At 42.6% G+C, this 21404-nt stretch overlaps 1 protein-coding gene across 3 annotated transcripts in view; it reads left to right on the top strand.

Annotated features, from left to right (window-relative positions):
• The window catches only part of LOC137297940 (low-density lipoprotein receptor-related protein 2-like), an 82213-nt gene that overhangs the window by 49148 nt on the left and 11661 nt on the right, over positions 1-21404 (top strand). For 2 of the 3 annotated variants that reach the window (XM_067829931.1, XM_067829933.1), the window contains 33 exons: positions 473-647; positions 1268-1490; positions 2139-2267; positions 2537-2638; positions 2909-3106; positions 3208-3343; positions 3780-3951; positions 4497-4610; positions 4954-5191; positions 5615-5851; positions 6521-6704; positions 7023-7181; positions 7806-7927; positions 8211-8321; positions 8785-9045; positions 9847-9963; positions 10060-10182; positions 10660-10806; positions 10967-11068; positions 11580-11711; positions 12094-12351; positions 12821-12943; positions 13044-13166; positions 13675-13803; positions 15172-15303; positions 15724-15982; positions 16351-16479; positions 17633-17806; positions 18346-18566; positions 19372-19620; positions 19825-20058; positions 20546-20671; positions 21098-21343. In XM_067829931.1, the coding sequence (XP_067686032.1) occupies positions 473-647; positions 1268-1490; positions 2139-2267; positions 2537-2638; positions 2909-3106; positions 3208-3343; positions 3780-3951; positions 4497-4610; positions 4954-5191; positions 5615-5851; positions 6521-6704; positions 7023-7181; positions 7806-7927; positions 8211-8321; positions 8785-9045; positions 9847-9963; positions 10060-10182; positions 10660-10806; positions 10967-11068; positions 11580-11711; positions 12094-12351; positions 12821-12943; positions 13044-13166; positions 13675-13803; positions 15172-15303; positions 15724-15982; positions 16351-16479; positions 17633-17806; positions 18346-18566; positions 19372-19620; positions 19825-20058; positions 20546-20671; positions 21098-21343 (5585 nt within the window). The remainder of the gene's footprint in view (positions 1-472; positions 648-1267; positions 1491-2138; positions 2268-2536; positions 2639-2908; positions 3107-3207; positions 3344-3779; positions 3952-4496; positions 4611-4953; positions 5192-5614; positions 5852-6520; positions 6705-7022; positions 7182-7805; positions 7928-8210; positions 8322-8784; positions 9046-9846; positions 9964-10059; positions 10183-10659; positions 10807-10966; positions 11069-11579; positions 11712-12093; positions 12352-12820; positions 12944-13043; positions 13167-13674; positions 13804-15171; positions 15304-15723; positions 15983-16350; positions 16480-17632; positions 17807-18345; positions 18567-19371; positions 19621-19824; positions 20059-20545; positions 20672-21097; positions 21344-21404) is intronic. The other variant, XM_067829932.1, reaches the window with a different exon arrangement.

The following is a 21404-nucleotide window of genomic DNA, read 5'->3' as shown; positions in this document are numbered from 1 at the left end:
GGTGAAGACCTATTCTATCCCGGATCTTCACGGGTCAACTCAGTTTGGAACATAAGTAAAACCTTAAGTTTGTTTCGAGATCTTTTACTTTCGTATGGGAAGATCTAATGACGTCGACATGAGCCCACTTTATGTGAACTTACGAATCAGTCAGTCAGCGTCGATGCTGCTAAATTATATAATTAAAACACAGTGTTCAATTAACAACTGCATGGCATAGGTATCTGTTTGGATAATAAATAAATCCTATTGATAATAAGGTTTCATTCAAACATATCTCTGTAGGCATCAGCTCCGATAAAATATATATGGCCATAACATACAAGGTCACCTTTGTGTCTGACCTTTACTGTCAGAAACAAAGGTGACCTTGGGCTCTATTTATCACACATACCCTGCGTGTAAATATCCACTGACTATACAATGACAGCCGATGCAATGCCCAATATGGTTAATGCCGTTATTATTCCAGCAAGCTGTACTGGTCTGATCAAGGTACTGACGGGATACAGATGAAGATTGCAGTGATGAGCATGGACGGCTCTAACCCCACCATCCTCGTCAACAGTGGTCTCCGGAAGCCAGAGTATCTAGCCCTAGATATCAAGAATGACATGCTGTACTGGTCGGATCCATTCTACCAGAGGGTAGGCAACTCCACCGTGATGGCACTTCCCTGTGTTGTTCATCATTTGGGTTACTTTTTCTCTTTGTTGTTTCCATCTCCTTTGTAAACCCATAAATCTAAATCAGAGGAGGGTTTCCAAAAGGACTCATAGCTTTCAAAAATATTTCATCATTGTGTTCCTGTACGAAACCCTTATTCACCAATATTTTGTGTACTATGTTTAATGTATGCTTATCCGTCCAATACACATATTTATTCAGTCAGTGGTTGAAGATTGCAATTTGCCTATTGCACATCTGGAAATATATGCCTGTGGAAAGTGGTAAAAGTACACTAACCAAAAGCCATTGTGCAATATTTTACTTTGGCTTTCCTCCCATATTAACACCATACGACATGATATGACTGGAATTATTCTCACTCAGTCATATCATCGAGTTACATAACATCTCTCATCGTGAAATATATGCTCTTGCTGTTGTGCAGTTATACGCCGCCAAAGATACACGAGCCAGCACCCTATAATCAGTTGCTTTCTCCTGGAAAAAAATCTTCCATTCCTAATTTTCTGTGTGTAGTCCGTCACGCTATGTGATCGCAACGTAGGATATCACAACAGAGTTATTGTTGACTGTTTAGATAAGCCGTTACTCGCTGAGAAGCGGCTCTCGGTCTCAAGCAGTGGAGAATCTGGGCCAGCCAAGCGGCCTTGCAGTATACAACAACATCCTCTACTTCGCCGACACCGCCTACGAGAGGATATACTGCGCTCCACTGTCCAACCTCAACAACCGGCAGGCCCTCCGCAACAACCTAGAGGCTCTCGGAGCAGCAAGGGTTTACCATGACAGGCATAGTAAAGGTTTTGTTCACAGTCAACATCTTATTCTTTACTTTGAGATATCGGTTACTTCTCCAGCGGACATGAGATTGCAGAAAATGACCCGCATAAAATTAAGATGTGTTTGAGCAGTTGGGTAGCAGAGCTATTTGGACGTTCATTTTTCATGCCGAACACTAAGATTCGAATTCCCACATATCGTAGAGGCGTCTACGGGATCGGGTTTTCATGCTTGCTGACTTGTTTGACACATTTCATCTGCCCCAGTTGACAACATTGACGCTCACGCTGTTTGCACGCTCAATGGACTTTCCGGTCCAGAGTCGATTATTTACAGATCGCCGCCATATAGTTGGAATATTGCTGAGTGCGGCGTAAAACTCAACTCACTCACTGACCCACCTTAGTGGTCAATACCTAGCTATCGCTAGCACATTTGCTTTAAGCGGCGCAAAAGACCAAGTATTCCTCTGATTACATGACTGATTATAATGCCTTACCATCTCCTGCCATGCTCCCATGAGGAAGTTGCCATGCTGTTGGTGCCTTGGTATTCGTGTAGCACGGACAAGGGACAGGTTGTATATGTTAGCAAGGTGTAAATGAAAGGTATGGGAATGACGCACGTAATCGCTCGACAGAATCCTTACTCAGACATTGTTTTATCAGGTGGTCACACAGGTTGTAAGACCAACTACGGCAACTGTGAGCAGCTCTGTCTCCCCAGCGGGCCTGCTGGCCAGGCGGTGTGTCAGTGCTCAACAGGCTTCATCAGGCTAGATAATGGCTCGTGCAGCAGTAAGTACCACTGGAAAAATTACAGATAAATCACTTCCATTTCCCGAGGTGGTTTATTCCTATTTTCAAGATTTGAGAACGTTGTGAAATACATAATTTGTAAGTATCGAGAAGGGAGTCAATCAAGTTGTAGAATTACGATTCATAATACCACCTGTGACGTCTTGACATATGGCCTTTCTTCTCATTAGTCACGTGCTGTTCGCGTTGTTAAAATGAACGCTGTAATACCTATTGTATACACCTCCACATCTGTTTATTTTGTGTAGGTGTAGAGTCCTTCGTCGTTGTATCCCAATATAGCAGGATACGAGGGTTTGGTCTGACAGGAGGCGACCACGGGGAGACAATGATACCTATCGCAGGATCAGGTGAGCCCATGTCAGACACAAGTCATAGTTCTGGTGTCCTCGGTCGTGATACATAGTGGAATACTGTTAAATGCGGCGTAAAATCAAACTCCCATTCACTGAAATTGTAAGCTTGAATAAATTTACTTACAAAATAATTGACATTACAAGGTTCACAGACGAAATAATTCAGCATTATTTTAACAAAGCATCGAGATTTTAGCGACCACATGCGTTGTTAATGTAACTTCTATCAGATCCAACACAAAATCTGTTTATCATCTGTTTCAGGACGTGCAGCGAGTCAGATTGATGTGTACATGGCGGGAAAGTACATCTACTGGGCAGACGCAGCACCACCTGGCAAGACGAACTCCAAACGAGGTGGTGTTAGACGGATGAAACCAGACGGAACTGGAATGGAGGACGTCATCACTTCCGGAATTGGCAGTGGGGGAATCAACGGTGTTGCGGTGGACTGGATTGGCCGTAAGTGAAAGTTAAAATCTCAATGACTGTATTGTTGCGAATGTTAAGATTTCGTCCTAGTTGTCATTAGAATGTTAACTAGCTTCATTTTCTTCTTGCAGAGAATATATACTTCACGAACGCCTTTGCTGTTGAAACCTTCATCGAAGTAGCTCGACTTAATGGTTCCCACCGACGAGTCATCGTCAAATCTCAGCATGGATCTCCCCGAGCTATCGCTGTCAACCCCATCAAAAGGTACACTTGTGGAGATACTTACCTTTCATGGCACACGGGTATACAGTCTAATATGAACCATCGTCTATGTTCCAATGCAGTTTGTCATATGTTAGAGAGTAAGACTAAACCAAAGAAACATATTAAACTAGGATTGGTGACTAGGGTTCCATTGCACAAAGTGATCACCCACAAGTGTTATTCAGCGTGTGACCATAAATGCTAAGATTTCTTCGTGAAACTGGCCATTGGAAATACATTTTAAGTCAACGTAAATTGTCTGTGGGCAGCCTGGTAATATTGGCTTGTGTCCTTGTAAGATTTCTGCTCAGGACCGTTGCATAAATTGTCAAAAACTTTGCAGCAGGGACCAGGATCGATGTTATCTTCACACAGCAGAAGTAGTTTTGCCTCCGAGTTAATATAGTATTCACTCACTGCACCTGCACATAATCAGGTATCTATACTGGGCGGACTATGGCCAGCAACCTAAGATAGAACGCTCCAGATTAGACGGCAGCAACAGAACAGCCATTGTAACAAACGGCATCAGCATCCCCCGCGACCTAGCCATCGACTTCAAGACGCACAATCTGTACTGGGTGGACTCAATGATAGACGCCATACAGGTACGACGGTACTGATGACTGATGCTGAAGCTTTGCAATGCATGGAGATCACTGTCGTCTTGTTTTGTCATGTGGTGAAATTTGTTTGTTTTCTTCGTATATATCTTATCCACGCTCGACGGTATTCCCTCGATGTGACGGCGGTCTGTAAGTATTCAAAACCAGACTATCTGGAAGTGAAATCATGAATCATTAACATCCAACTAGTTCGCGCACATACATCAATCGCATCTTATCTAGTGTGCGTGCGTGCGTGTGTATGAAATAAGCCTCAATCAGTTACAGGTTTCGGGTAGTTGAGGGAGGGGATGGGGGTGTGAGAATCTGTCTTCCTGTCAGAATTCCTTGGTCCAAATGATATCGTGTAACATTTTTAAATCTCGTGTAAATGCTTCGTCAAATTAAAATGTATACGTCCTGGTTATGATGTAGTTGTGGTTCCTCGTGATGTTTCTATTCTTCAGGTGTAAATTTACGTGTAAAGTAAGGGGAGCTAATGATACTGCAAAGTAAAACTGGAAATTAAACAAAAAGTTTTTTTGCAGAGTGTTTCATTCAGCGGAGGAAATAGACGAACTGTACGTCTGAATCTCCCCAACCCATATGGCCTGGCCTTGTACGGAAACTACATCTACTGGGTGGACAAAAACCTAAAGGAGGTAAACATACACCTGGAAATCCATACCTTAAGCTGAAGATGCATCTGAAGGTATAATGCGCGATCGGATTATCGGAAAATCATCTACGAGAAATACGACAGTTAAGCTTCGATTTCTACATGTTTCCAAGCAGATAGACACATAAATGGACAATGAGAGATGGGCTGTTTCCATTACAGCCGTCCGTTGCTAGTCCAGTTCAGGGCTATCAGAAACGCCAATCATTGCTTTCTCTTCAATCATTCAAAGACAATGTCATTCAAATGTGTATTCCATGTTTACTTCACCACCTTCATGTGTTTTACGTTGAACTAGTTTTAATGCGAGATTTTCCTGGTTGAAGCTGTACAGAATATCCAAAACCGGCGACCAGTCACAAAAACCGGAAGTCATCAAGTCCAGTTTGATGAATGTACGTGACGTAGCCATTTTTGACAAATCCAGCCAGCCGAGTGGAACCAGTCCTTGTACCAACAACAATGGCGGCTGTCAACAGCTGTGTTTCGCCATGCCAGGGGAAACCACTCCTGTATGTTCCTGCTCAGCCGGACAGCTTGCTGCAGATGGGAAGACGTGTGAAGGTGTGTGGGAAGGTTACAATGACTTATAAAATGGTTTCCCAAAGTATAGCGATAAAGTCTCAGAAATGCTTTTTTTTTGCATTCTGGAGGATGCCATGATCGTATGCCACAGCTTCTCTGACATACACTTAGGGGCGATGGGGTAGCCTAGTAGTTAAAGCGTTCGCTTGTCACGCCGGCGACCCAGGTTCTATTCCCCACGTGGGTACACTGTGTGAAGGATATTTGTGGGGTTCCCTGCTGTGATATTGCTGGAATATTGCTGAAAGAGGCGTAAAACAAAATACTGAAGTGTCCTGGTATGCACTGTTGCACTGGGGGGGGGGGGGGGGGGATGACTGTAAGCATGGTATCTTTAAGATTATAAGTGACGTGAAATGCATCATGGTATATTGACGATGTGATATGGTTTCTTCTATCCAGCTTTGACAGAGTTCCTCATCCTGGCCGCCGAGACTGAGATCCGCGGGTTGTCCCTGAACCCCGACGATGGCACTCTCCCCATCCCCACCATCACCGGGCTGAAAGGGGCGGTGGCTGTCGACTTCGATGTCAAAGACAACTACATCTACTTCAGCCAGGTCGGACAGAAGAAGATCAGCAGAGTGATGAAGGGAGAGACTGTCGTGGAGGACCTTGTAGCCAAGTCCAACTTGTCGGGTGTGTATGCATGTATCTCTCTTCAATAGATCTATTCCTGGGATTACTAAGTTAAATGGTGCACTGTCTTTACCTCAACGATAAATAACATATAGTTGTAGGTTAATAGCTCTGCTTTTCTTTCAAAATGAGAGACTACGATACCGTGAATAGGGTATTAAGGGGACATATAGTTGTAGGTTAATAGCTCTGCTTTTCTTCAAAATGAGAGACTACGATACCGTGAATAGGGTATTAAGGGGACCTGACTGCCAATGAAATACAACAGGGCCTGAAATTCTGTAAAACATTACTGTGTACGTACATGGAACTAAACTGCCAGGCAACAGTGTTTAATTAAAGATTGGATTTGATCAAACAATTACAATCTGTGTCACAGAAAATACTTGGCTAGAACAGTCACAGAAACACAGGAAACCTAAGGTCCAAAACACAAATGTGATAACCATATTCTGATACATCTTCATCTGGTAGCCTTTTCATGTTTGTTTCATTTTACGCAAACTTCCATTATGGTATATACTCCCGTTGCCCGGCGATGTATGGTAACTCTGTATGCAGGGAAACAAGGTCTGTGAGAAAAACTGTCAACTAAGCTGACGTTTATGATACGTCGGTGTGTCAAGGTTGCATTCGGTCACACTGCAGATGATTGATTGTGACTTTCAGAGTTTGGGCCCACAAATGACATTACCTCTGTGGAAGGAATAGCGTTTGACTGGGTGTCCAAGAAGATCTACTGGGCAGATCTGTTCAAGAGTAAGATCTACAGCATGAACCTCGACCACAGCAACAAAGTGGCTCTCGCATCTGTCAGCAGCCCTCGGGCTCTAGCCATCGATCCCTGCCGCGGGTACGTGAGAAACTTGTATGGTCTTTGAATTAAAGGGAACTGTGGAGGTTGGGAAGTCACGTGATTAAAGAGTCAATCGTTACACCAAAGGTCTGGGTTCTATCCTTTCTGTCGTCTACCGCCAGGATGCTTGAAATATTATAAAAGTGATGGTAATCTGAAATCAGGGCTGTATACGAACGTCATATATGTGTCCTAGTTGAATACAGCATATCTTTGTAATCTTTACGTTGTTGAGGAACCACCAGTTATTTGAAGTTAGGAGTGTATATGTTTTTGAGCGTCTACACGCTGATAAGAGTTTTGTTTCTGTTCCAGATACCTGTACTGGTCGGACTGGGGTCGGAGTCCAAAGATCGAGCGTGCAACGATGGCAGGGAACCAGCGTACCTCAATCGTCACCACGGATCTTGGCTGGCCCAACGGCCTCGCCATAGACTACGAGCAGCAGATGATATACTGGGCTGATGCCATGAAGTACGTGACAGGCTGTTTATACAGTGAACTGATAAATGCTCAAACCCCATGTGTCGAACGGATCCATTGAAGTAAAAGCTCAGTGACGTCTTTTTTTGACATTATTTTTCTGTTATGTCGATCGTCCACCAACTTCTCGACTTTGTGTTTAAGTAGACCCACTCAACTTCAATACGACGGTGTTTGACTGTATAGATACTATTAAAACAAGTAGGGGACATTCCATTTTGTGAGCATATCATTAGCCAAAGCATAAGGGAAAACGTAATATATATCCATACTGATGAAACATTTCCACGTCATATTTTCCCTTTATTTCTTTTCATCATCTGTTTCCTCCATGGCTTCATCATTTGCATTTTATTAATCTTGTAAATCCAATATCCCCGACCTTTTAATGGAACAAGAGCAGAAAGGCTTTACGCTGATAAATTTAAAATAAATTTCTGTTTTAAGACATTTTGTTGTTACATATACGCTTCACAGTTTTTTTTCCCTGAAAATCGGAAATTATTCCCGAGGACAGTCAAGACAGGATAAGTGTTCTTTTGCATTGACCTTCTATGTTTCTTTTGTTTCAAATGTTCAATTCTCTGTTTTCACATGTTTCTTTCTCGCAACTAGAGACAGGATTGAAAGAGCCAACACTGATGGAAACTATCGTGAAGTCGTGATAGAAACCACAGTGCATCCATTCTCGATGAGCATATATGGGGAACACATCTACTGGACAGATTGGACCTTACGTAAGTTAAAAATACACTGGTGATTTTTGTCGAAGTTCTAGGACCTCATTCTGCTATGTGATATCACTACAGCTATATCTGCCAGATTCCAACTCTTGTGAGGGATATGAGATACCCACGCCGTATTGGACACCCAACGCAGTTTCGGAGGTAGGCTGGTATCCATTGCCTAACACACATCAACCCCCAACTTATCTCATTCAGTATTAATCAGTAGTACCCATATTCCATGCCTACTATGTCCTGCAGTTGTTTCAGTTTGTGATGTTGTCTTCCCATGCAGGCGGTGTGTTCCGAGCCAACAAGTTCACGGGATCGAACATGCAGGTGATAATCCAGGGACTCTCCACGCGGCCTATGGGACTAACTGTGTACGCAGCGGACAGACAGAAATGTGAGTCACAAGGTCAAGGTTTTAAATTTGGAGGCAACACAAGAGGGTCGCCATGCCTTAGTTCTGTTGTCAGAAAGTGGAGGGTGTTGTTGTCTTGCTTCTCGGTGTTGTGTTTCAGTTACTGCTTTGGTTCCTTGTAAACTATGTGTGCAGCGAAGGGTTAAACACTTATTGCCTTAGTTTCTTATCTGAGTGGCAACTCTAGGTTACTAGCTTAGTTTTTTTTTGTAGTTTTGACAAAGAAGGGTCTATACAGTTTTTATCTTTGTTCTTTGTGTACTCTTGACAAGGTAATGAATATCAGGTTTTTGTCGTTAATTGACGAATCATAATGAGATTAGGTAAACGAAAGGTAAGGTGCAATATACATTAAGATGACATTATTCATTTTGTGACTAACTGGAAAGTCAACACACATGTCTGTTGTTTTTTGCTCTGGCATCTCTATATATGGGTGATACAGGTGAGACCAACCCTTGCGACGTCTTCAACGGTGGCTGCAGTCATAGCTGTCATCCCGCCCCTGGCGGCAAAGCCGAGTGTGCTTGTAATGACGGCCTCGACCTTAAAATCGGAAACGGGGGAAAGATGTGCGTGCCGAAAAGCAACAATTGTTCCGAAAACGAGTTTGTCTGTGAAAATGGACGTTGTTTGATTCAGCGCTGGGTGTGCGATATGGATAACGACTGTCAGGATAAGTCAGATGAAGATCCAAACTTGTGTGGTATGTTCTGTATTGTTCTCTGTTTGATATTTAACCCCGTAGTTCCAGCTATGACCTCTACATAAGAATGGAGTCTGGCTCAGAAAAATGAGTGATCAATATTCTGAGCAACGATGCATGTCGTCGAGATACATGATGGTCGAGTAACCATCTGTTTTGTCACAACTCGCAGCCTGAAACTGTAAACCCACTCAGCTTAGTTTATGAATACACATGATAAAGAACCACTCCTCAACTGTACGTTTAAGCATGACTTATTCAGAGACCCTTACTCGAGTGTCTTTTCGATATGAGGTAGATCACCACGAGTTGATAAGTTACAATTTCTTACTTTTTATCAGTGAGTATTGATATATTTGAGATTGGAGACACGAGGGTCAGATTCGATTTATCATCAAAAAACACTCTTCATTAAGTTTCAGTCGAAATGTACATCTCTGTTCACGGTACTGCCATTAGACTTGCAATGCAACGATGCCATAGCATAGTGACGTCATCAGGTATTTGACGTCATAGCTTTGTGAGTCATGTAATGGATGACGCCAGGACATTGTACAAAAGTAATCTCCTGTCACAACGATATCTCCTAGGAGATATCATTTCATCTAATACAAACAAAGTCTGCTGTTTTGGGTGATAAGTGACGTAATAACAACTAAGTGTGTTTCGTTGAAAATGTTCTTTTGTTGTTTTTTGTTTTGTTTTGTTTTGTTTTGTTTCTTTTACGTTTTTATGCCTATTTATTTCCTTATTATCGCTGCTCTTGAGGATTTCTGACCTTCTTCTCGTCCCTATTTATAGCACTTCACACATGTGACCCAACATACTTCCGGTGTAACAACGGCAGATGCATCCCTCTCAGATACAGATGCGACTTTGACAACGACTGCAGAGACAACTCTGATGAACTGGACTGCCGTAAGTACAAATGCAACACATATTTTTCACTATCTCATGAGTATGCTTCGGTGTACAAGTATTCCTAATGCTGCAATGTTTTCATATTGTATCCAGCCTACCCAACATGTGGTCCTGAGGAATTCAGCTGCCAGAACTCTCGGTGCATCAGCCTATCCCAGAAGTGCGACGGCGTCGACAACTGCAGGGACGGCAATAAAACAGACGAGGCTGATTGTCGTAAGTCTGAACGCCTCCTCCAATACAACTTGTCAATGTGGTGGTGATGGTGGAAGCCAAGCAGTAAAAGCGTTGGCTCTTCACACCAAAACCCTTGTTTGATTCCCCATTTGGGTACAATGTGTCAACACGACTTAATACAAATTGCGAAGCAAAATTGTCAGAGTTGTTACTTAGATAAATGCGGACTGAGAGAGCTAGTGAATTTTCAAGCTGCTTTTAACAATATTGGAGCTATTACCCTACGAGGACACCAGAGAGGAATTTCATTCATTTCATCAATGTGGTGATCAAACCCAGTCCTACGTCATGACGAGCAGACGCTGTTCTAACCAGCAAAAGGTATCCAAAACTCCTAAATGTTAATACTGACATTTGCTTCTACCGACAAGCAACATTGCCAGACTTACCCGGCTATATTGACTGACGTATATATATATATAGATTATAATATTTTTTATATTGTTATATTCACAGCTCCGCGTTCCTGCCCGTCTGGCCAAGTGAAGTGTCCCACCACCAACATCTGCATCGTCCGGCGATATATGTGTGATGGCGACAACGACTGCGGCGATAACTCAGACGAGAACCCTCTCTTCTGTCAGCAGGTTACATGCTCTACTGGTGAGGCACTATGGGTAAAAATATGTTTACAGAAACATTGTTTACGTTTGAATTCCTTAAACCTTTAATTTACTGTTGTTTATAGATCGAAATAAAGGTATACGAAACAGGACAAACTGAATATTGTAGTGTTCTACAAACCGTGTAATTAACCACACAGGCGACTTCTACTGCGACAAGTCCCACAAGTGTATCCCGGGCACTTGGCACTGCGACGGGGACGACGACTGCGGCTTCGGAGAGGATGAATCCGACTACTGCAGTACGTAGGATAAGCGTTCAATCAATCGTGATTGTCATCGATCGTAAATCCGCATGGTTTATTTATTGTTTACAGAGGAACAAACTTCATATGTCAGTCAGTCAGCTGACAGGAGCAAAACGAATGTGCTAAAGTAAAGTGGCAATCATAACATATAAGCCATGACTTTACCGGATATAAATTACAGTGGAGACCCTCTACAATGTCGGCATTTGTTGGGATAGGCAAAAAATGCCGGTATAGAGGGCGTGCTGTTACAGAGAACTTTTCCCTTTTCAACCAGAGCATGATCTTCCGTGTAAAACACGACTGAACAACGTGTTGATAGTCATCATATTCTTTATTTATCAATAAAGATAATGTCAGACGTTTCTTAAAATGTCAGAAACTTTCCCAGTTTTGTACTCATTGTATTTCATTGGCGGCAGTGTGGAATAAACCGGTGTTATACCCCATCTATGAATGTTACATATACATCCACAATGTCCTGTACATGCCGTACTATTAACAGATTACAGCAACCGGACATGTTTCGGCAACCAGTTCACATGTGACAACGGTCGTTGTATCTCCATGAGATGGGTGTGCGACGGCGCCGACGACTGCGGAGATAAGTCAGACGAGGCAGCCACCCTCAACTGTTGTAAGTACTTGGTTGCACAGTACAAATACCACGAGTAAATCTGATGCAGATCCACGAGTATGGTTACAATGGTACGATAGAGACTATTCACATACGATTTTAGAGATCGAGTGCTTATGTCATCGTATCCCAGTTGAGTAGGTCGATGCTCACGATATTGATCACTGGATTGCCCTGTCCAGACTCGATTGTTTACAGTCCGCTATAGAGCTGGAATATGGTGGATCGTGGCGAAGTAAAACAATCACTGTTCTTGTCTTGTGTTCTTGACATTCGTGATTTCTTCAACAGTCTTGAATGGTTATTTGTCGTTTGTGTTCCAGTGTATATATATCATCTTCGGATTTATTCATATCTATATGTATTCCATATCCGCTTACAGCTGAGCGCACGTGCCCTCCCGACACATTCACGTGCGAGTCTAACAAACAGGTTGGCACATACCCCTGCCTTGATCTAAGGCGTATCTGTGATGGTATCCGCAACTGTCATGGCGGCGAGGATGAGGCCCAAACGTGCCCGCCGCGATCATGTCGACCGACCCAGTTTCAGTGCGCCAACGGGTTGTGCGTTTCCCAGAGATTCAAGTGTGACCATGACAACGACTGCGGCGACAACTCCGACGAGCCGGACGACTGCGGTAGGCTACGGATTAGATGCCCTTATGGTGCAAGAAGGGTGATATTTGGATATGTAATACAGAATGTAAAATCACTGACCAAACTTCATTGTAATGACATTCTTGGGTTATTAGTGTCAAATATATATTACAACTGAAACTCTAATTCCCCATTACAATTGCTTTATTTAAACTGATTGAAGGCTACAGATGTTTATTGAAGCTTAGCCCCACAATTAACTACGTAGAGTTTCCTCCATTAGACTGGTCACATCCAGAGTTCAAATGTTTTTCTGTTTTTCCCTAGTTAATCCGTGGGACACCAAATCGTACTCGTGGATTTTGTCACTACTCAAGTAAACTTAATACATGTACAAACATTTGAATGTATATAGACAAAACGTGATGCGATATCACTTACATTCAGACTACCCAATTGCTAGAATATTGAGAAGAACCGTCTAAAACCACACTCACCCACACATTTCAGACTACTCAACATGCGGCGGTAACCAATTCACCTGCGACAACCAGCGTTGTGTGCCGCATAGGTGGGTCTGCGACGGTGACAACGACTGCCGAGACAACTCAGACGAGAAGGAAGACCTATGCTGTGAGTACAATAAATAAGGAACTAACATGGAACTTCCTGTACCATATTTTCTTTGGCGGGACTTGCCTCTGCCAGTGACCAACCTCCACTCTTGTTACAGTGACCCCAGAACCCACGTGTCCCGGCAACCAGTTCCGATGTGAGAACGGCAACTGTATCAACTATCAACACGTGTGTAATAAGAACCCCGACTGCAGCGACAATTCGGATGAATCACACTGTAGTAAGTTAATGGAGAGACAACTGGATATGAGAATGTAATGATAGAAACCTGCCATGTGTAGAATTCGAAGAATGCGTAGAATGTGCAAGGTTGAAATTGTAAGGAACAAAACCAGATTTAAAATGGGAGTATTGTTAATGCTCAAAGCAGTGACATATCATATGCTTCTACAAATAATTTAAATTAAAGACATAATTTCACTTACTTTGAAAACTGAGTAGAAATAGGTCTCTGGGGTAAATTATCTCGCTGCATGATAGTATAGCCAAATTATTTGAAGTAATCTTTGTGTAACAAGCTTCCTCAAACGAAACCTCGACATTATGATTTCGTAACAGTGTTCTTTAGACATCACAATCAGGTCATAGTCAGATGGTCCGGTCGGATTTTTTTATCCGATCCTTGTGCCATATTTCGTTTCATTTGCCATAGCGATAAAAGTTTCCACAACATCATAAATCAGAATCACAGTTTTACCAATCATTTTCAATCTGTTCCCTGTTTCCAGACGTGAACGAGTGTAACAGGAGCGGTAATGCCCCACGATGTGACCACACGTGCGTGGACACGCTGACCAGCTTCACGTGCGAGTGTAACGCCGGCTACAGACTCATGTCCGACCGGAAGGGTTGCAGAGGTAAGACTACAGACTCATGTCCGACCGGAAGGGTTGCAGAGGTAAGGCTACAGACTCATGTGCGACCGGAAGGGTTGCAGAGGTTGCAGAGGGGCCCATGGGTTGATGTGCTTGTTTATGTCATGTTTATGGAAACAAACATCGAGGGTACATCAACCCATGGGCCCCGAGGGACCAATGAACAACGTATTTATCTTGAGCACCTCAATGTTCATTAGGAACTGTCTGAAGTATGGGTATCGGATCGTATACTTCAGCCAGCCCGTGTAATTCAAAATGCTTTTCACTATACATTAGGTCATATTTTGTTTTCCCAGAAGAAGGTTTGAGGTTTAACCTTTCGTTAGGGAGACCGCTTCCCAGGGTTTACTTTTCCTAACTTTATATGAACATCAACATTCAAATGATCCATGAGTGTTTGAAATCAATTGCAAAATATCGTTCAAGATTAATCTCATAATACAAAGGTTTTCCGAAGAGGGATTGGAACCGCAGTTCTCTGATCAGCACGGCCACCGGGAACACGAAGGTGGAGAGGTTAAATTATCTACGTATAAATATGTTACTGTCATTACATTGATTTTACGCGCGCTTCAGTTATTGTTATGTAGCTTCATTAAGTGATCATCTACGGTGTAATTACTCATCATTGATATATATGATAGAGAAAACACTTCTCGGTTTTGGTAGACAATATAAAACCACCGGGGTAGGGAAATCCCTCCCCCTCCAGTTTCACATTGTCTACAAAAAACCTCGGAGCCGTGTTTTCTCCCATACTTAATTCACAGGGACTATATATGAAGGTTTCGTCAAAATTTATTGATTGGAATGCGAGTTCATGCATGTTATTCGAGATAAAGAAGTACTACTAAGAAGTATCGAATGAGTTGCCATTGGCAGCGGGGTATATTGCAGTGTATTGAGGGATATATTGAAAGTAACAGAAGAGTGCTTAGCCAATCAGAAAACGGCATTTATGTGTGAGGTAAGATTAAAGTTTAATATCTTCCTCTCAAAGAGTACTTATAATTGATGAATGGCATGTGAGCTACATTTCTTTCTAATGTAAGGTTTTTTCAGTAGTATACAGGAAAGGGCATTCTACAAGTTGAGATATCAAGACAAAACTCAAAGTTCATCTGGAGTAGCACTAATACCAATGGAACATCAAAGAAAAGACCGTGTGTAAAAGGGCCGAATCCCTACTCGGACGTCTCATGTAACCATATCTTTAAAATGCATTTTCAAATTAAGTAATGAAAATTAATTTAGTTGTATTTTGTGTGAACAGCTTTCACAAATGTAATGCGTTTGACATTACAAATCTACCGATAATCCTAACATATATGGGTGTTGCCTGTTTAGATATAGACGAGTGTGTGGAGCAGCCGGGCGTCTGCAGTCAGCTGTGTGAGAACACAGTGGGCAGCTATATCTGCAAGTGTGCTGAAGGCTACCAGAAACTGGCCGACGGCAGGACCTGCAAAAAAACCGACAGTGAGTGGCGAGTCATGGGACTGAATTTGGGACTGTATCGGACACGGAACTTCTTCGTAACGAGTCACAGCGTTAAACACATGACTTCTAAACCGCCCTGTTAAAGATGAGGTTAACATACAATTCTAACAAGTAACACATGATTATAATAGATATGAAGCCTGAGTGAGTTTATTTCAGCAATATTCCAGCAACATCACAGCGAAGGATGCCATAAATGTAGCAATGTAGGGGAACTGAACCCGAGTCTTCGGCATGACGAGCGAACGATTCATCCACTGGGCTTCTCCAAGGCCTAGATGAAACATGTTGTCGCTTACGAAAGGTTGATTTAAATTAAATGTGAGACATGAAATAAGTATCCATTGTATTTTACTGTGTACATGTACATCATTACATATATTTGACACTCACTTCCAGATATTACACCTTGGCTGATATTTGCCAACCGGTACTACATCCGGGAACTCTCAATAGAGGGAGACAACTACCGACGGGTCACACAAGGTTACCAGAACATAGTTGCTCTTGATTTCGACTACAGCGATGATCGTCTCTACTTCTCCGATGTCAAGGCACACAGAATCTACCGCATGTACCTCAACGGTACAGGTTCTGAAGTAGTACTAAGGCATAACGTTCCCAGTGCAGAAGGAATAGCGATTGACTGGATCGGAAGGTATAAATGTTATAACGTAGGATGATTTTTAACACACCTTTGAACGATATTCCTGTTATTTCCCGCATGTACATGTATATGGTAATCGTAGGAATTGAAATTCGAAGCCTAGATAATAGGATACCAATCTGACCAAGGGACACAACGCACCACAACTAATTTCGGTGCCTTGAAGCCATCTTTAAGATGTCAGGACTATTGCTTATACGATGATTATTCATGATAGGTTACAGTGTTCCAACATATATTTGTTTAAGAGCTCAAGTTCAAATGTGAGCAGTTGGACTGCTATTGATAGTTAGACCATTGCAGTTCTTGTAATGACAGTATAAAGGATGACATGTTCATCTCGGAAATATGACTGACAGGAAAATCTACTGGTTGGACGGGAAAAACATAGAGATCTCCGTGGCAGAGCTGAACGGCACAAACCGGCGTACCCTTCTAAAGAGAGGCATGGAACGTCCCAGAGCCATGGTTGTGGATCCATCTGGCGGGTAAGATTCGAGAGCTCTAACACGTTGAAGCTTTTATCAGGAGCAAGCACGACAGGAAACTCCAAGGAATGTGCTTACTATTCCTCAAACAGGGTAGTATAAAACACAGTACATGACATATATTCTCATGGTGGGCATTTAACAAAGGATTGAAATATCTCTGACAATGGATTGGCTGGTGACATTACAGCGATGTCAAATTGTAATAACGCATATATGCATTGATGCTATCAATGGCTCCCAAACAGAATAACTATTCCAAATTCATAGGTATCTGGGTCTGAAGAATATCCATTGAACGGGAACGAATGTATTATGAGCAACTGTTTTATTATTCATCGTGAAACAGTGACCTTCGTGTTCGCGAATACATAAGTGTGTTTTGACCCTCTGTTGGCATCCGCCCACGAACGTATGTAAAGACAAGTCAGTAGTTGCCGGGCATAAACATGTTCAAAGAGACATAGTTTTGTGAATACCCTTAATCACTATTTGTTCCTGTACCAGTCGTTTTAGCCAAGATGCATTGTATCACAACTGAACCAGAATGTAGTACGAGCTGACTCCTTTAAATGCCAATGAACTAAATCAGCCTCGCACATGGAGGACATGTTCAGATGTTATTGGATAGTATGAAAATATAAATTTGCTGGATCTTAGGTTCCTCAGAATTTTATGACAGCAGTTTCACATTTTACCGTCACATATTGCTAATAAAGTAGCTAATGTACACAGTTCCTTGATCCATGTCGTGTCCAGTGATGTTTAGCTTGTTTTTGAAACCTACTGATACTTAATCATTGGATGAGGCAGAAATTCTGCAAAGAGACTGAAGATTAATTCTGTGACGTGTTTGTGTGGTTACGAATTTGCACCCAGGATTTTTTTCTTGATACTCTGACCTAGATCTTTAAACATTTGACATTAAATACATATCAAGATTATATAATCTCTTGACTGCACTTTACGGTTAGGGGTCGGCTAGGGGTAGGGGTAAGGGTAGGTTAACAGCCGTGAGGGACAGTGAGCATGAAGCATGACAATTAAGGAATTGGAACTGATTCCTCTGGAAGACAGATGGCTTCGCAATATGGGCTCACTACACACTACCCTTTCTTACATTATAGGAGGGTATTTGTTATGACACTTTCAGGTACATGTACTGGACCGACTGGGGAGCGAAGCCGTACATAGGTCGGATGGGTCTGGATGGCACGAACCTCTCCCTCAGCTACATCACGGAGAAGATGGGCTGGCCTAACGCCATCGCCATCGACTACGACATGAACAGACTGTGGTGGGCCGACGCTCATTTAGATATCATAGAGTAAGTGCCTTACGCGTGTGGATTCCCCAAGTAGCTTTTAAAGAGAAACTTCACAAAATGAACATCTTATTTTTGTATATTTTCAATATGAAACGTTTTCACTTTAACCAAGAGAAAACATATCCCCTGTATGATAGAGGCTAAAAGTTAAGCGGTTTTTATCGTGGCATATTTGGTACTTATGTACAAGTTTGCAACTTTTAACCGTAAGCTTCTGGTATTTCGGCTACCGCTTTTCAGCACTGAAACATTTCCAATTTTTTTCGGTCAGGTCCAATTTTGTATCTACTCTCTTTTGCTGGGCATTTTACAGAATCTTTGTTAAACATTCCGAAACCTGAAAGTGATATTTTATCTGTTTAGGTGGGACTTGGATATTTTGGCGATTTGGGATAACTACATTTCAGTATAATAGGTAGTGAATTTAGATTGACCAAGGTCAAGGACACAGGCGTGGTAGGAATAAAGCGTGTCATATAAAGAATGTATTCTTTGCTGCTTGTGGTTTTAGAAAATACCAAAAACAACTATTTTGACAGGTCCATCAACCTTGACGGCACGAACCGACATACGGTAATAGAAGGAGTGCCCCATCCGTTCGCAATGACCATTTTTGAGGAGATTATGTACTGGACCGACTGGAACCATCTTACCATCGAGTATGCTAATAAGCTGACCGGCGCCAACCACACGGTGATGCGAAATATCACACACCGACCTATGGACATCCATGTATACCATCCACTCAGGCAGAAAACAGGTATATATAGTCATATTTACCTGTCAAACGTCCTCATTTATCTTACCTCACATATAAACGTCGCTGTCTGATTGGCTGAGCGCTCTTCTACGAATGCAAATCGATGAGTTTTTTTCTTTGTGTCGTTCCCCATATCTAGCGATGGCTACGAAACCATTTGCCTCTCATTTCAATAAATACATTTTGACAAAACGTTCAAATGTAGTCCCCGTGAATATTAAGAAAGGGGAATTACATCGCGGCGACTTTACGTTACGGGAAAAAACAGCAAGATGCAAGATTCGAATCGTTTGAGTCACACAGGTTGGCTGAAGTGTTCGATCCCAAAGTCATGCTTCAAACAGTTCACAATTAACACCCATGGTCCCCTCGTGAGCAGTGAACAACTTATAATATACCACCCGTGAAGATCCGGATTAGAACTGATCTTCAGTAACCCTTGCTTGTCGTACCAGGCAACTATCGGGATGGGGTGGTCTTGCCCGTTCACTGGGTCGATACATGTCATCGTATACTTAAGCGTAGATCGATTTTATGCTGTTGATCAAAGGATTGTCTCGCATAGATCCGAGTATTTATAGAACACAGCCACGTAGCTGGAATAGTGCTGAGTGCAGCTTAACACTAAACCTTAAACACCTCTTATATACCATTCTCTCAGGACGAAACAAGGTATATACATAAGGCACGATATATGCTTTTCACAGCTCTTTTGTGTACAGAATGCCGAAGATGACTTTCGAGAAACTTGTAACTGAACACTTCATATCTGAAGACATGACATTACATAGAAATGTGGTTGCAGCTCCCAATCCATGTGGCTCAGACAATGGCGGCTGTTCTCATCTTTGTCTGATTGCGCCCGGTGGGAGTGATTACACCTGCGCATGCCCAGACGACTTCCTGTTATCACAGAACGGCAAGACATGCATGGCCAACTGCAGCAGCACCCAGTTCCGGTGCGGCGCGACCGATGACCGCTGTGTGCCCCTGTTGTGGAAGTGTGATGGCGAGGAGGACTGTAAAGATGGAGCGGACGAACCAGAGGACTGTCGTAAGTAGCAGCAGCAACGTACTTGATCATTAACGTTTAGGACAGTGGGTAAAGTGTAACTCTTCACGCCAAGAGCTAGTTCGTTGTCCACATGGCTACTGTATGTGAAACATTTCCTGTAATACTGCCACAATATTTCTATAAACGGCGTAAAACTACACTCGCCCAGTTGCCATTTCCTGTAACCGTTTCTTTTTATTTAAGCGGCTAGCCACTGTCCAGTAGGCCAGTTCCAGTGCAAGAACCATAACTGCACCTACTCGTTCAGAGTGTGTGACCTTCACGACGATTGTGGTGACGGTTCAGATGAAGAAAACTGCAACAGCCGACTTTGTGAAACATGGCAGCTGAAATGCGGCAACAACAAGTGCATCCCGCGACGATGGGGCTGTGACGGAGACGACGACTGTGGTGACGGCTCTGATGAAGCTTCGTGTGGTTAGTCGTGTGATTTTACACCCAGTGTTCTCCATTCTTCTCACACAAGTAATCCATACTGCACCTCATATGTCTTGTTTAGAATCGACCATAAGCATTTAATTTACAGTTCATGTCACACAGGTAATCAACAATTCGGCTCACATATGTGATCAACAGCTCCTCTGACCTATGTCATGAACGATTTGGCTTACAGATGGACAATTCGATTTACAATAGGAAGATACATAATACGGCTATCATATGTAATCAAAATTACGCTCGCTGTTGTAATCCCCAATTCACAAGTATTGCACATCTGTCATTCAGGGTTGTTGCAGAATACTCCAAATTGTATCACGAAGTATTGTCCAGTTATGATGTACTTGCGCGTCCGTTATTGCGTAGAAACACACCACCGAAATACTGAAATAGATTCGATATATATATTATTATAAAAATGTTAATCTGTATTTTCAAACATACCTCATAGTATCATTATTTGCAGGAAATCATACATGTGGAACGAACCAATTCCAGTGTGACAACGGACGGTGCATTCCGTCGTCATGGCAGTGCGACTACGACAACGACTGTGGTGACAACTCTGACGAAAAGAAGGAATTCCTTTGTGGTAAGAGATTATATTATATGAAGCCTATTCACTGTGTTGATAAAATCTAGTGCCAGGTTTGCAACGACAGCTTTCTACATTATGCTCTATCAGTTTCACCTACCATCAGATCTGATGCAAGTCGTGACTATATGCTAATTGAGAAGGTCGATGTGACTCACTGGAATGCATGGTCCAGACTTGTGTAATGACGGACTTCTGTCATGTAGCTGGATAGCTGAAAACCAAAAACGACGATTTCTTCATCTGCATAGATGTTGATGTGGGTCCACCCGTACTCATGGATTTCACCAAAATGCTCTGTTTACGATCTGCCTTACATTTGATTTCCTTCCCACACTTCCCTGACTTGCTCTGAAATCATGGGACCAGCTACTCATCCTCCGAATGTCTGTTGCATTTTACTGTTTTTCTCTCCGCTATCAGAGAACCGTGCGTGTCCAATCGGATGGTGGAGGTGCAAGACCAACTATCGCTGCGTGCCCAACGTCGCCCGTTGCGACGGCGACGACGACTGCCGGGACAACTCCGACGAGCTTGAGGAGAACTGTCCCGTGTGTCATCCAACTGGCGACTATCAGTGTAAAAACAAACGTTGTATACCCAAGCGGTGGTTGTGCGACTTTGACAACGACTGTGGAGACAACTCCGATGAAGGCAGCGAAAACTGTGGTAAGTAATTAAAAAAAGGAAATGAGCACTTTTTGTATGAAAGGAGCAGTGGGGTAGCCTT

Source organism: Haliotis asinina, chromosome 10, assembly GCF_037392515.1.
Source record: "Haliotis asinina isolate JCU_RB_2024 chromosome 10, JCU_Hal_asi_v2, whole genome shotgun sequence".
NCBI classification, from domain to species: domain Eukaryota; kingdom Metazoa; phylum Mollusca; class Gastropoda; order Lepetellida; family Haliotidae; genus Haliotis; species Haliotis asinina.
This window is presented reverse-complemented; position numbering and strand designations above follow the sequence as displayed.